The 16,138-nt window shown below is 38.6% G+C and overlaps 1 protein-coding gene across 3 annotated transcripts; it reads left to right on the forward strand.

The window, feature by feature from the left end:
- Positions 1–4,477: 4,477 nt before the first annotated feature.
- Positions 4,478–15,270, forward strand: OTUD6B (OTU deubiquitinase 6B). 3 transcript variants are annotated; one of them, XM_053995320.1, is made up of 7 exons: positions 4,478–4,623; positions 7,096–7,250; positions 8,282–8,377; positions 9,778–10,090; positions 11,588–11,649; positions 12,230–12,336; positions 12,840–15,270. In XM_053995320.1, exons 1-7 carry the CDS (start codon positions 4,533–4,535, stop codon positions 12,922–12,924), a joined length of 909 nt encoding a protein of 302 aa, XP_053851295.1. In that variant the 5' UTR covers positions 4,478–4,532; the 3' UTR covers positions 12,925–15,270. The 3 variants fall into 3 exon arrangements, with proteins under 3 accessions (XP_053851295.1, XP_053851305.1, XP_053851313.1); XM_053995330.1 differs by lacking the exon at positions 4,478–4,623 and adding an exon at positions 4,836–4,854; XM_053995338.1 differs by lacking the exon at positions 4,478–4,623 and adding an exon at positions 6,922–6,940.
- Positions 15,271–16,138: the final 868 nt, after the last annotated feature.

Raw genomic sequence — 16,138 nt, forward strand, 5'->3', positions numbered from 1 at the left:
GGGAACAGTGAGATGTCACACACCAAGCAATCTGAACTGGGTGTATTGCTCAACAGTCCTCCAGCTAATGTACTGAAAGGAAAAAGAGGCATTTAACCACTGCCTTTACATACAGGATTATTGCAAGTAAAAAACATAACAAAACTAAGGCTACCAAGATTACCATAGGGCAGAATACAAATTCATAGATTCCTGTGCACAAATACTCAAATTATTACAAATACAAAATCACAAAAGGATTCTCAGAAGTCTTTTACTTATCAACTGATTGATTGCCCACTCTTCATTTGATGTAAGAATTGTGTATCCAGTTTTCCTTACCTAAAACTTAAACAGCAAAACTTGAAACAGCAAAATAAGAACATAGTAGGAAAGTATATGACCTTCTCATTTTGGTGCTAACTTGGATTTTCTAGAGAATACCTTAAAACTTCATTTCCAGGCTATATATTATATACCTGTATTTCAGATGGCATGTGCTGATACAATTCAGCATACTCTTTTCTGCTCTTACATGCTCTTTTTGCATCTACAAAATACACTGTGCCAACAGTATATTTTGAAGGCAAACAAAGGTTGATTTCCTTCATCTATTGGGATGCTGAAAAAGCTAGCTGTTAAATTATTTACAGTAAAATAGCCGTCTTTAAGTGGTATTTGCAAAAGTATAGTCAAGGGGCCTGGCACCACTGGGTGAGGGGTCACTGCATGTTGGTTAATCACCCACAAATCCTGCACAAGTACTCAGGGTCTCCATCTAACCTATTCTGATTTACAGGCAATATAGGCATGTTATATGCAGACGCACATGCTTTAAAATTCCTTTATTTGAGTCTTGGTCTATCTGGTTTTGGACACTTTTCCCAGCTTCCAGAGGAATAGGATACTGTCTCACAGAGGGTGGCATGTCTGCCTTAGTTTTAATGCAGGTGGTTCCCTACCTGTAGTGGTCTTACTCCAGAACTCTGATAATACAGCTTTCAATATTTCTAGTATCTTTTGTTCATTTTTGAAGCTCTCAGTAATCACACTCAGTGCCATTATTAAATCCATTCCTTCTGGTGACACATGCAGTTCTGCATCTAAGGCCTGTGGAAGGTCTCTCCCTAACAAGCACACTGAGGAATATTCTACTAATACAAATCTTCCCAGCACACTCTTATGTCCTATCATTGCTAATACTTAAATTTTTCCCTGCCCAGTGGCTCCATGTATGAATACTTTGTCTGCTATTGATGCTCTTGGGGCAAAGTTTAAGAGGGATAAAGTGGCTCCTGTATCTACTAGAAATTCAACAATGACACCCAATCCCCACATACTATATGTCCCTGTTGATGTGGGTGTTCTCCACAAATTGTACATTTCTAATTGTATGGCTCCCTCAAATTTCGTAGAATTGCTGGCCTCTAGTCATTGTGACAATCTATCCTTGCACAACTATCCCCCACTTGGTTGAAAAGGACATTCTCTTTGCCTATGTCCTAAACTTCCACAATAGTAACACTCCATTTCCACATTCCTTTTCTGTCTCTTTCTGCTTTCTGCTTTAGGTCTACTAATTGTATTTGGTCTTCCTCTCTTCCATTTTCTCCCCTGGAGATTTCCTGTCATGGCAACAGCCATCAGATTTTCCACTTTCTCCAGTTTCCCTTTTCTTCTCTACTTCCTTTGCCTTCTGTTTTTTCTTTCTCCCATCACACATGAATACTGCAACACATGAATTTTTTGTAGTTTTACTCCCTGCCACCCTGGCATATGCTCCTTAAATTACTTTTGGCTGTCTGGTGCTGCCTGACCTACAAAGACACTAATTGTAAGTGTACCATTAAAGTTTTGTGAAGCCATTGCCCCATATTCTAGCAAAACCTGTTGGAGGCAGCCCCAAAAATCTCTAGGATTGTTGTCCATTTTCTGTCTGCATTCCATTATTTTAGTCTAGTTAACCTTTCATTCCCCATGATCATATTGCTTCAACCAGGTTTTGAACTCTCGTCTGACATGCAGGCCTGTCCTTTGTGGTATTATCATTCCAATTCGGGTCCTTCACTGGCCAGGGGTTCCTGCTTCCTTCTGCTTGCAGTGCCAGTTCTGCTTTGCTATTAATTACTTTTCCCCTTTCACCGGCTAAAACAGTTCTTTCAAAAGCACCTGCATGTCCCCCCAGCTTGGGTCATGTCCAGTACATATATTACAGCTGAGCACATTTCTTGCTACCTTCCCTCAGCCTTGGCATCTCACTTCCCTATAATGCCAAATCAGTCGGGCTCCACGGGTGTTTGGTAAACACTTGTAGTCCCACAGGAGAAAAGTTAGATGGTGTTGAAGGAGTATTTAATGAACAGGGCGGTGCCGAGGCGGCAAGAGCGCCGGCATTCCTGCTTTGGAGATGAATCCCCTCGATCCGGCAGGGCGATGCCGATGTAGGCAGAACGCCAGGATTCCTGTTTTGAGGCTCAGCCCCTGCCGCTGCCAGTGTCACCGTCCGTTCGGCTTCCCTCTGCTGACTTCTCATCCGTGCACAGCCGTTCCAAACATAGCAATAATCCATGTGATCTGGGAATCCATTTTCCAGACATTGCTGCAGGAAAGTTAATTTGTGTAGATCAAAAAGTGCCTTGTGATGGCCATTGTTCTGCCGAGTTACCACTACAGGTTACAACAATGCTCCTGGCACAGTTACTGCCTGCTCTTCGAACAACAGCAGACTGCCAGAAGCGCTGTTAACCTCGAAGTGATTTAATCGTGGTGCAGCTGGGGGCCTCCGGGGAAGGACCCTCCCGAAAAAGATCTCTGGAGTTTTATTCCCTCACAGTCTGTGCACCCGCACTTCTCACAGCTCTTGGTCCAGTGGTGAGTTTTGGTCTGGGGTCTCCTCGTCCCGCAGAGCCTTGCGGTGACCGGCCACCCCCTGGCTGGTGTTGCCGGTCCCCAAAGGGCCCCTGCCCATTCACAGCTCGTTGCCTGAGTCCCCAGCCACTTTCCCCAACCAAGACACACCAAGATTATCTGCAAGGGGTGTTTTTCAAACAGTATAAACCGGTATTCTACTTTTAAATATTCAGTATATTGAATATGTACTAAATGTGATAATATTCCTATATCAATAAATGTGGGGACAAATATATGCCATAGACAAACTGATATAGAGCACATATATGTTAGTCAAACCAAATCCAACAGGGATTTGTCTCTGGATTAGCAGAATATTTAAAAGGCCACCCTAGTACTTTCCAGTGCTACACTGTTTTCCTAGCTAAAAGCCAATTGTCTCCTTTCTCTTTTCCTAACAGATCTGTGATATCTTTTATTCTAATAACATGTGAATAGCAGGAGGAAGTAAAAGAAAATTATAGTTTCAGGTATGGACATATGAATCTGAAATAATACAACATAATTAGAGTTATGTTTAGAATTCAACATAATTCTAAAGGGGATCTAAATAATAAGTGGCTCGACACAGCAAGAGAGTTTGATATATCACGCTATGATTCTGTTTTAGACATGTGTCTTTTCTTTACACTTGACACTGTACTTCACAGAATCTCAGGATTATCTAGGTTGGGAAAGATGTGTATGATGTCCAGCTCTTAACCCAGCACTGCCAAGTCCATCACCAAATCATGTCTCTAAGAAGCATATTTACTGTTTTTTAAATATCTCCAGGGAAGTATTCTTGTAGACATTCTGTTCATAAAAATGTAAAATGAGTAACAGCAATAACATTAAGAGTCAAGTACTATGTCATCTGGCAGTTCCATTACCAGTTGTTGACCAGTTTGAGTAATTTTAAGAACCATTAAAATATTAACTGCTATAGGCTATATTTTGTCCATATCAACTGAATGTTCCAGTGTTGGTGCCTGCACCAAACAGAAAAGTGTCTCACTACGCAACAATTTGTAGTTCTCACTTTGGGATGCTGATTTGATCCCAAACATGAAGTCTGGCGTTTTACTGTAACAAAAATGTTTCACTTTCTTGAGGAGTAATTTCACAATGATGAGGAGACACAAGCACTGCAACTTAAAAAATTACCTTTTTCGTGAGCCTTTCTAGTGTTTTTGAGCTTCATGAGAAAAAAACAGCACACTGTGTATTTTGCACAGAAATGAAGAGGTTAAATAATTTTTTTTCCGTAATGCGATAAACTGCGTAAAACCTAAAAACCCTAACCGAGTCTCTTCTCACCTCCCTATTTAACAGGATCTACCTTTAGTTCAACTGAACCTATGGCTTTTTCCTAGTGCAGACTTGTCCACGGGAGTCCTTTACGGGGACATTACGGCAGGAGCGAGTACCCGGCAGAGATCAGCGGACAGAAACGCCCACAGCCCCTGAACAAACCAAGCGCTCCCTTTCCCTTCCACGAGCCGAGCCCAGGCCCCCGAGCCCAGACGCGGAGGCCGGGCCGCTCCGGCCCCTCACGCCGGGGCTGAGGCGGCGCCGGGCGGGGAGGCGCCGGCGGAAGCGCGGCGAGCTCCCGCCTCCCGCCGGGGTCGGGGGTCAGCCGCGCCCGCCGGCTCCGGGCGCCCATGGAGGGCTCGGAGGACGAGGAGCCGGGGCCCGAGGGGCCGCTGCAGCAGCTGCTGAAGCGGCAGCGGAAGGAGAAGCGGGAGCTCCAGGGTGAGGGGCGCCATGCCCGGCGCAGGGCGGGTGGGGAGAAAGCTGGGGAGCGGCGGCGGGGACACGCGGGGCCGGCTGGGCTCGGCGTCCCCTCTCCGCCTTCCCTCGGAGGAAGCCCCACTCGGCAGCGCGAGTAGCTCGGAGGGGCGGGAGGGACGGCGGCGGCTGTGGAGGAGGGAGCAGCCCTGGCAGTGCCCGCGCAGGGGGAACGAGGACGGCGGTAGCGAAGTGGTGCGTGCGGGCAGCGGCGTGGCAGCCGGGCTGCGCTGCCGGGAGCAGCGCTGGTCGTGCGGGCGGCCTGCCGAGCTCGCCTTGCCGTGGCCTCGGGAACCGGGCGATGCGCGGGAGCTGAGACTTAATGCTGGGCCATTGGCATGATGTTCGCGGTTTGGTACTTTGGTTTCAAGTTGAAGAAGGTGTGGTTTTTTTAAGGCATTTTAGATTGAAAAGCCTGCATAGGGGTTCTTCTTTGCCCAGCCTGTTACGTTTCTTCATTCCAAGTGCAGTTGACCTGAACTGAATTTTCACGTCCTGTCCAGCCATAATAAAGTATCTCTAGTAAAAGATCTGAATGGTCTTACAGTGCTTCAATATGAACTTGTAACACTTTGCGAAGGAGGTCTGATAGATGGATTCTGTTGAGTTTCATAGTTGTTATAACATTTTTTGTTAAGCCTTTTCTATTGCTAGTATATTGATTCGGCCTTTTCCTTGTTTGGTTTTTTGGTATGTAATGAGATAGGCCCATCTGCATCCTCTTAACAGAGGGTTAAAGAAGAAAGGAGTCAGGTTGCATATTGTCACTAAATCTATAGGAACTTACTGTTTTGAGATGCCTGTTCCTCTCTCAGAATCGGTGGAAATTGAAGAGGCGAAGGAATCAAGCATTGTCCTAGGTGGCTGGGGTGCATGGCACGTTGATTGGGAGTGGCTGAGGAGCAGAGGGTTTTTACACCTTAGAGAAGGTGGTAATGGTAGTTCTCCGTTACCAAATGGTGGGAGGGGTATATACAGGGCAGAGTCCCTTTCTTCCCAGTTGGGAGAGGCAGGTGACTTACAGGTACACATTTGCCTACTAGTAAAATACATTCCTGGTATGTGCATTGATAGCTTAGTTTACCAGAAGTTTACCAGAGAGCAAAACTGTTTGTAAGAATTAACACAAGGTGCATCTCAACCTCTGAAAATCCAACACCTTCTCCGGTTGATGGTACTTGTCTCCACAACCCCTTCCCCGCTTTCCACCACCCATACTCTTTCCTGTGTATTTGTGTGTGCCTTTTATGTTCGGGATTCCCTTCTCCTCTATTATGTTAATTTTAATGAATAAATCTGCTTTTCTGTCATACTCAGCTTATTCATCTGTGGGGCTGAATGCTTAACATAAATCTTTCAGTATGAGCATTCTTCCTGCCTCCCTTTGAAAAGTTTCATTATCATTGCCATCATCTTCAGCTCAATTGGGTCAGTCAAGGATGAAGGACAGGAAAATGTACGGGTGATGAATAGCAAGCAGGGTGTTAAATAATTGCTGCTGTAACTCTAAAACAGTGAATACAGAAGTGACAGAGGTAGGGGGAGTGTTCATTTAGGAACACATGAGAAGAAGAGAAGACTATAGGGGAATGTGGTTGCAGTTTCTGCTGCGCAATGAATGGAGCCAGATTCATCAAAGAATGGAGACTGGACTAGAGACACAGGCTGAAGGGCAACAAGAAAAATCTTCATGGGAAGAATAAGGGAAAATATTTTCATAGAAGAATAATTAAATATTGGGAAAAAAGTTTCCCAGAAAGGTTACAGAATGCCTGTCCCTGGAGAGTGTACAGTCACCTGGATACTGTGACTGTGCATCTGAATTAGCATAACCTGATGCAGCTTTGAATTCAGCCCCACTTTGAGCAGGAGGTAGAACTAGGAAACCTCTGGACACCATTTCTAACCAAGCTATTCTTTGACTTTGGAAATGAAGCGTTGAATTACAGCCTAGAAATACTTAGGGACTTTAATCAAGATGTTTTTGTTTTTGAATACCCATTTTGCTTTTAGAAACTTTGTCTTAAGGATGGGTAAACTCAGTTTTTAATTTTAGTCTGCTGCTTGTATGATTAAAAAATTGCACATCTTTCCTGTGAGATTTGGTATTTTGATGCCCACATAATTTTTCTGAAGGCAACAGGCCACAGTCTGCTGCATTGATGAAGTTCATATGTATTTTTATTACTAACCTGGCATAAGTTTTTCTCTTCTTCACAGAAAGAAAGAAAAGAAAAGGCAGTTTGCATCTTTTAAGAAAAAATACAGCCATTTCGAAAATGTGAGGATTAGAACTGTCAGTCTCACAGCTAAACGATAATACTGATTTGTTGATGCTTGTAAATTAGTTTTTCTTTGTGACTTGCAGTCATTTTCTGCAATGATCATAGAGTATATATTAAGAAATAATGTTTTATTTCACTGCTTCTCTAACAGCAAAAATTCAAGGCATGAAAAATGCTGTTCCCAAGAATGATAAGAAGAGACGAAAACAGCTGGCAGATGAAGTTGCCAAACTAGAGGCAGAACTTGAACAGAAGCACAAGGAGGAATTAAAGCAGCTGAAGGAAGCTTCACCTGAACAGAATAAGGTAGGTGCCCTAACTTCAGCTGAAGTTATACAGGTACAATTTGTGTTAGGGCTTTTTTTAACTTTTAAAAATTATGATGAAATAATACTTCAAAGTAGTTATCCTAGTCTTCACAATATTAGTAATCCCCCATGTAATACTGGGGGATTTTTGTTGAGCACTGTTGAGAGAGTGGCTTGGTTGCTTAAAGAATCACTGTAAAAGATATTTCAAAAGCAGGTTTAATATAAATTTGCAAAAGCATGACAAAATTCGATGGCAAGATTTACTCTGGTACTGAATCCATGGATGAGGCGTACAAGGAAAATCATTACACAAATGCCAAGCTGCAACAGAAATTAAATGTAGGGTAGGAGGAAAGATGGACCACCACAAGGAGTATTTTGTGTTGCTTTTAAGGCTCCATGGGTAACTCAGTTATGTTACAGAATTATTTTTTTAAGTTGCTGTTATATTGCCACTCTGGTTATCTTAGGTAGACTACTCAAGTATTGGTAACATTCAGCAGGTGTTTGACTCATCCAGTGTGTTTTGTCTTGCAATTTTGTCAACAGTGTGACTGATCTTTTTGTATAGCTCGTACAGTTACTGAGTTAGGTTTGTGATTTTTCTAGAGAAGTTTCAACTCTCTGTGTTTTTCTACTGCTGGTTATACTCTGATATAGAGGATGGACCATTCTGCTTTAATTTTCACAGAACTTGCTGATGGATGTTTGGATACCTCACTGGCTGGCATGATGAGGAAAGCTTTTCCTTTCAGCCAGTAAGCAGTTATCACACTCCAGTATGTTAGAGAACATACAGCTTAAATTTGAGATGCACATAACTCTGTTGGGACTGCAGAAAAGTAACGAAATGCAAGACAGTAGTTTGGGATGTGAAATGCTTTGATGGCTTCTGTGCTATACATGGATCTTTGTGGTTAAACTTCATAAAAATAATCTGGAAGAGAACTTAAAACTGTTTCAGAAGATGCATATCTTAGTTATTGCTTATATTAATAAGAACATTTAACTTTTTTTTCCTTTTAGACAGATTCCATAGTTGATGGGGTTGCAAATATAGAGCTTGAAGGAGTAGAGCAGCAGATTCAGCATCATCGAATATCAAAAGCACAGAAGAGGCGGGTATGACTTCACATTAAACATTGTGCAAATAACTGATTATGTTCAGCTAAACTTAAGTGTAATAGCCAAAGGTAAACCATTTTTTGGGGGACATTACCTGGGTAATTCTGTATTGATGCTGTACCTACTGGGTGCCTTGAAAATCTGTTAAACTGCTGCCTGGAGATATGTAAGGATTTTATAAATAACAGTACTTTTCTACCCTCAGCCATTTGCCAGGAATCAGAATAGGTCAGAAAATGGGAGCCATAAAGAAAGAAATTATGTAAAGCAAATGATTTTTGAAAGACTTCCAATAAAAATATTATTAAATAAGTAAAGTAGTTGAATAAAATACTATGTGGAAATTATGCAACTAGTAGTACTTAAAACATTTAACAAAAGACCTTCTATACTGAAGAAATTATTTTAAAATATCGAGTTGTTAAGAAACACTACCTAGTGTCCTGTTGCGTTAGGCTTAGATCTGATTAAACATCAGATGTTGTGGTGGATTAACGTTCTCATTCTACCTGGTCAGGGCCAGGGGAACACTGCTTTATTGCATATTTCATCCTCTGTTACATGTTGACTACAAACATGTTAAAAGGATGTTTATAATTCATGGCACCATGTCTAGGCAAACCAGGAAGTCTGGTCTAGTTTTCCTGTATTCTTCTTGCCTAAACCAGTCTGGTCTTGATTTGTGGTGAATTTTAAGCATGAAAATGGAAAGATCATTCTTCGTACTGCTTTTTTATTTGTTTATTTACTTTGGTTCTTGTACCCTTGTTAACATCAGCATGAACTTACAAAACATTCTATGAAAGTAATTTTTTTTTGTATTTTTACATTCCTACTAATATTCTCTACATGAATTCTTATCCATCCTTTAGGTTAGGAGCAGTCTTTTTATGACGTAGAGTACCTGTCCTGAGGGAGTTTCAGTTTCATGAGCTCTGTTATGCAGTCATATACTTAATTGGTAGATCTCACACTTCTTATGAAAGAGTGATATTTTGTGATGTTTAATTAGAGTTCTCATACTTGAATGTTGAAATAGTTGATCCTGAAGAAAGAACTGTGATTAACAGACTTTATATGAGCATTGTAAAGTGTTATTTCGCATGTTAATATAATTAAGATTTCTCTTGTCATATAATTTCGGGTGTGGTTACCTGTGGGAGGCAGTTGGATATAGCATTTGCTATATCCTTACTTAGCATTTGCTAAAGTTTGGGTTTAGGAGGTCCTCAAGGTCAGTCTGAATCAGGTAGTACTGATTCAAGACAAATATTTTATAGATAAGAATGTACTGTGAAAACATGGGAAGAGTTAGAAGCAAGCACTAAGCCAAGAACCGTATGGGCATATTCTAAATTTTAACATTAGATGTAATTTTTTTGTGTGTTTAATCTAAGGAGAAAAAAGCTGCTTTGGAGAAAGAAAGAGAAGAAAGAATAGCTGAAGCTGAGATACAAAATCTAACAGGTGCTAGACATCTTGAAAGCCAGAAACTTGCCTGCCTATTGGCAGCAAGGCATTTAGAGATTAAACAAATCCCTTCAGATGGCCATTGCATGTACAGAGCTATTGAAGATCAGCTCAAGGATCACCAAAATTCCTGGACTGTTGCAACTCTGAGGAACCAAACAGCAAAGTATATGCAAAGTCACTGTGATGACTTCTTGCCTTTTCTTACAAATCCTAATACTGGAGATATGTATAGCAGAGGTAAGACTTGTAGCACATGAGATTTTAAAAACTATTATAACTGTTCCTGATAAATATCAGTTACAGATTAATTGGGACTTTTATGGTGTTTGTAACTTTGTTACTTTATTGTGTTCCATGGAACTCAGAATTATGATCTGCTATGAAACTTGGTGCACCTGGACCTCTAATTAATATATTTTTAAAATTAATCTAGGAAATATTATTCCCCATTGGAAAAAAAAAAAAAAAGCAAAACAGAACTGGCTGGTTACTAGATGATGTGAACTCATTCTGGGATGTGATTTGTTATTATAAACAGCTTGTCTACCAGGTTGGGATGATTTTCTTGTCAAGTTTTATATTGGTGTTTTCAATGTACACAGGAAAGCTGTTAAAAATGGGTGTGAAATTCAATCAAATCTGTTTTGTAATAGTTTGAATAGATGCATTTTCTTATTTTACCTTATTTTTCCGCTGCAAAGTATTTTGGAACCATTTTTTACATATAGACTAAACTAAAAAATATAAAGAGCTTTAGTATGGAACAGCGGTGTAGGCTGAGTAAAAACAGAGTTTGTGTACCTCTTATTTGAGCAATACATGATTTATTCATTATGCCTGGAACACCACAAAAATGACTGCATAAATTTCATTAACTTAATGCTATGCTTGTTAAATAGGCATTGCTGTGGATTTCATGTGGTCACTGGGTGCTGTCTTTCCCATGTTGACAGAGATTATTGTCACGGGCTGAATGTGTCCCAGGAGAATACTGAATAAAATTCTGCACAGCAACAGGGAGTTGTGCTTTTCTGTTATAAAGGAAATGAATGATAAGTCATTCTGAGCAGTCTTCAAAAAATCTGAAGATTCTTCTTTCTCAAAATCTGTTTGTAAGGTTAAAAAACTTGAAGGTTTGTAATTTACAAACTTGGTTTCTGTAGAACATGATCTGAAAAGATTAGCTATTTACAGAGGAACTATTAAGAATAAATACTTCAGAAGTTAAAAACAAGGCAGCTAATCTGGAAATTTAAAAAAACCCTAGCCAACTGTTTACCTACATGCAGTTGCAAGATTTTTAAAACGTACCTGACACCTGGTGAATGTAAGAACTAGATATACTACTCGCTATACACTCGCTGTATATAATATACTACATTCTTTTCTAAAGTTTCTAAACACTCTCTGAAACTTAACATGAAGGAAACTATGCAATTTCATGTGTGTTGTTACCTGTTGTTCTCTGAATAAAAAAACTAAAATATTAGCTATACTTCTTTTTCTACTCTTTTTTTATTTCTCTCTTCAGTCTGAAATTTTCTTTTCAAAACAGAATGAGTTTGGGGTTTTTTTGACAACTGCTTTTCTCTGCTTTTCTTCAATGAACATACGTATTTTCCTTTATAACGTGTTTCTACTTTTCTGGCTCTAGTTTGCACAATCAGTGTTTTTCCTCAGTTGCTTATTCTCAACCAAGACAAGAATTAAATGTTGTCTTTTCTTTCCGTGCAGAGGAATTTGAGAAATACTGTGATGATATAGCAAATACAGCTGCATGGGGAGGTCAGCTGGAAGTAAGTATTGTAGTGATAATTTTTATTTGTGAAATTCTGAAGTGGGTGAATATACATTAAAAATAAGGGTCTCTTTAGAAAGAATACCTGAAGGCGTAAGGGAACATAGTCATAAATAGCTTATTAATAGCTATTTCTTGTGGTTATAGGTTGTTTTCCCACCATCTTTTCTGATGGTGCACCACTGTTCTGATGTATTTGACAACATGCAAGTTAATGAATTAATTTGATAAAAATATCATTAGAATGACTGACACAATGAGTGGGAAGGTTAGGTTAGGTTGTTGTCATATAAACTGGAACTTCACAAAATACGTATTTATTTTAATCTTATTTTTTATGAAAGAACAGTTAGCAAATCAATGAAACTAGCCCAGTGTCGTATCCTTTAAACAATGATTAGTTTAAAGCATGCTATTTTCAATTAAAGTTTTTAAAGTTAAAATAATTCTGATTATTTTAATAATTTTTGAAAATATTTCTAATGCTTGAACTGTTATGCTAAAATTAAATGCCTGGTCTTCTTGTCTCCTGCCTACGTTGTCTTTAATCCTGTTTCTAAATTGTTTTTGCCTTAAAGCTAAGGGCTTTGTCACACATTTTACAAACACCTATTGAAGTGGTGCAGATGGATTCTCCTCCCATTGTTGTTGGTGAAGAATATTCAGGCAAACCAATAACACTTGTGTAAGTATGTAATTTTATCACTTAAATTTAGTGCACTTATTTCTGTAACAGAGGGCTCAGCTTTGATTCTCATCTGCTCTTTTATTTTCTGTTATGCATCTTATGTTGAAATACTGCTTGAGTAATGGTTGTGCAGGTCAGAAATTATTTGTGATTGACACACTTACTTTGGAGAAATTGTAATTAGACAGCGTCTGATGTATATCAGTCACTGATTTAGAGAATGCTGCAAGGTCATTTTACCTGGTAAATAATTAGAAAATAATAATGATATTGATACAAGATGGAGGAAACTTCTTGCCTTCTTCAGAGTATTTGTCAAATTGTGCCTGGAAGTCACTAGATTTAAAAATTGTCTTTATTAATACTCTTCTATGTAATGATCCTATATATTTTTGTTGCTAAAACTTGGCTTTATTTCAATTGTCTTCCAGTGCTGTTACTGTTTGGCATGATGTATACTTTTTGTTTAACAGAACACTATTTCTGTAACTTTTTTTTAGGTATATGAGGCATGCCTATGGATTAGGAGAACATTACAATTCTGTGAAAGTTCTAACAGACACTGCTACAGAGAACAGCAGCTAGCATACAAAAGTTGTACATTCACATGGATAACAGTTGCATCGTTATGTGTTGGGCTCCAGGAAATTCCCAGTATGACTGGAAAGTCAATGGCATGGATTATATTATTTTAATTAAATTTTAAATTTTAGTTATTTAAAAAAATTTAAAAAAAAAACAAAATAAAAGACCTGCAAGGTTTGACTATAAATCAGACGTGGCTCTTGATTAAACCAAAACTACACAACAATATTTTGAACTTATTGGTATTAATTATGTTTAGAAGATCTTCTGAAAAATGGTGGCTGTGTAGATCAGGTTGTTTTCCGTTGAGCTTCCTCCCAATGCTGCAGAGAAAATATCAAGTAGTAAAAACTCATTTTGGTTAATCTGCATTTCTGCTGAAGATTTAAGGTTAACTGAAGGTCCCTGTTCCATTATTTCAGATTTTCATGATAATGGAAGAGTTCAGGCATTTGAAATAATTGATTGTATTTTGCTTATGGAATATCATCTGCTGTGTTTCCGTAGTCCTATCAGGATCTAATTTCAACAGTGTAGTATTGATTCCCTTCTTTATTTGGCAGAGAACATCTGGAGGTAAATCCAGCAGCAGAATATCTTGGCTTGGCTGAATGAATCGCAGTCTTTGTAAAGACTTTCATGTAAGATTTTTACCAAGGGACGATGTAGGGTTTTTTTTGGAGTTGACAGTAGGAATTCAACTCTTGTGCATTGTTATTTATGACTGTACATTGTACTGTCGGTGCAAGTTATCTGCACTGTTCATTCTGCATAGTCTTTCAGCTGTGCATTTCAGTGAATCAGAAATTTTACAAAGCTCCTCAGTGTCTTCACTTGGGGTAGTGAAACTCATCTGAACTTATCATCTCTGGATCTGCTGATCTAAGCACTTTGTCATCTAAAATATGATGTTTTATAATGCTTAAAACAGCTGGTTGCACACAGCTGTAGAAATAATCACCTTGGGTTTTATCAGTAACTAAAGGTGATCTGGAATGTTAAGTTTATTTTAATTGCTTCTTATGATGTGCAGAGACTTGAAAGATTTTAACATGGCTTGACTTTTTACATTAGAAATGTAGATTGTTGTCTGTAACTGTGACTTCAAAATTAGGAACATAATGAAACCAAAATTTTAATGCAAATGTTTTTTAACACGAGAAGTGTTTTTTTTTAATTTTTAAAAAGCCTTAGCCAATAAAAGTATTGTCTGTATTTTACTGCTGCTGAGTTGTTTTGGAGAAAAGTGGTTCATGAAAAGATTAAACACCTTTGCCCTGGTTTGGGGATTATGACCTAACAGTATGTATCTTGTAGTCCTTCAATAAAGCTAGCCTGCAGACTTACATTCCTGGAACTTAGAAAAATCTGTTCTTACTTAAGAGGGAGATAAGTCATCACTTTATGGGTCAGATTATGTCTGATTTAAAGCACTTTGAGAAAAAGGGAGTAAAAAATTACCAGATAATTACAGCAAGAGTTTTTTGACAAGCAGTTCTTTAGGATGGTGCCTGTCAGGAAAACAAAGTATTAACCAGATCAGGAGTTTTTACATTCTTATTTATCTGTTACAGTGTAACAACTATAGCTGGTTTATATACCAAACCAGCTGGCTTACTGTAAAATTTGGTTTACTACTTCGATTGTATAAAACAATGGTTTTAATTTCAAACACAAAATAGGATACAACAGCATGAAAAAAATGTTTCTATTCATAGTACCATTACAAATGTCACTAAAAATAATAAGTACTCTTCTCTGCATTGCTTAGAATTGATGTGATATAAAATGCACATGCTGCATTTTATAGATACATAGTTCTTTGGTTTATTTGGGTATCAGTTTTGTTTGATTAACTGAGAAAGAAAAGATGCCAGAATCAGGGAACACCTGTACCAAGAGTTTGTCATGGTGAAGATGTTTACAGTTTGTATTAAGTTAAATAATTTAATATAGTGAGTGAAAGATCCTTGCTCATGCTGTATGGGACTTGCCAAAAAGTAATAAATCAGTTTATTTGTGGCAAATCTTCTTGGGGTCAGTTTTATTTTGTACTTAAATACTTCACTTATTTCTTACTATGAATAAACTATCCATTTACATTTTAGGATCCTACTGTAATATGAATTCTAAAACAACTGATTGTATTCAGGCAGACAAAGTTTCATTCTCTATGAAATTAAGTTGTTTCTGAACAAAATTTATCCTTTGCGTTTTAGCAGTTAAGCTTGAGCTCTTCTGAAAAACTGTATTTGAACATACTGTTGAACTTCCCCATGCATTAAAAGTATGAAGTGAAACTGAGAGGGGGGTCTTCTCAAAATAAAGCTTTTAACTTCTTTGTCAGATTACATTTTTCTCTGCAGAATAACAATGTTTACTTTGTCTTTCAGTAACTTTCCTTGCTTTTATCTGTAATTCAGTTTCTTCAGCTGCTATTTCTTTTAAGGACTGTTGAGTATTTTTTGCAAGATTAATTGAGATTAGTTGCCAGCAGGAATGCTCACATGAACAGGAGGGAAGCTGTCTAGTGGTCTGCAATAAATTGTGTACAATATTCTGAAAGGGAAGAACTTATTTGTTGTTGAAAACAGTAGTCACATGTGGCTCTTAGTGCTTGTCCTTGTCCCTTTCACTTACTCTGCACCAGTCTCTGCTCTCCTGTCCCATTGTGTGGGCTGCAGGCAGCCCCAGAAAGGAGATGGGAGGTGGTGGCAGCCAGAGGGAGTGCAGACCTGTCATAATTTATTTAAACAGTACATTAATTCATCTAATAATTTATTATTTGAATAGTAAATTAGTTCAAGATTTTTTTTTTAAAGAAAGAAATTATATAAAATGTGATGAAGCAGTGATGTCCCTTGTGCACATTTGTACAATTCTCTTCTTGTGTTTCTATATTTAAAAATATTGCACAAAGCTAAAATGGAACTTTTTTATGTTGAGGGTGGCAGAGCAGTGGGACAGGCTGCCCAGAGAGATCATGGAGTCTCCCTCTCTGGGGACATACAAAACTCACCCAGTTCCTGAGTAAGCTGCTCTGAATGATCCTGCCTTGGCAGAGTGGTTGGACTGAATGATCTCCAGAAGTCCCTTTCAACCCTTGTGATTCTGTAAGACACAGTGAAGAGGGAATTTTTTTCACAACCGCTTGCTTTGAGGCAAAATTGTCAGCAGGAACACTTTTTGCCTTGTCTCCATGCTCTGTTCTTTT

This window comes from Vidua macroura, chromosome 1 (genome assembly GCF_024509145.1).
Source record: "Vidua macroura isolate BioBank_ID:100142 chromosome 1, ASM2450914v1, whole genome shotgun sequence".
NCBI lineage: Eukaryota > Metazoa > Chordata > Aves > Passeriformes > Viduidae > Vidua > Vidua macroura.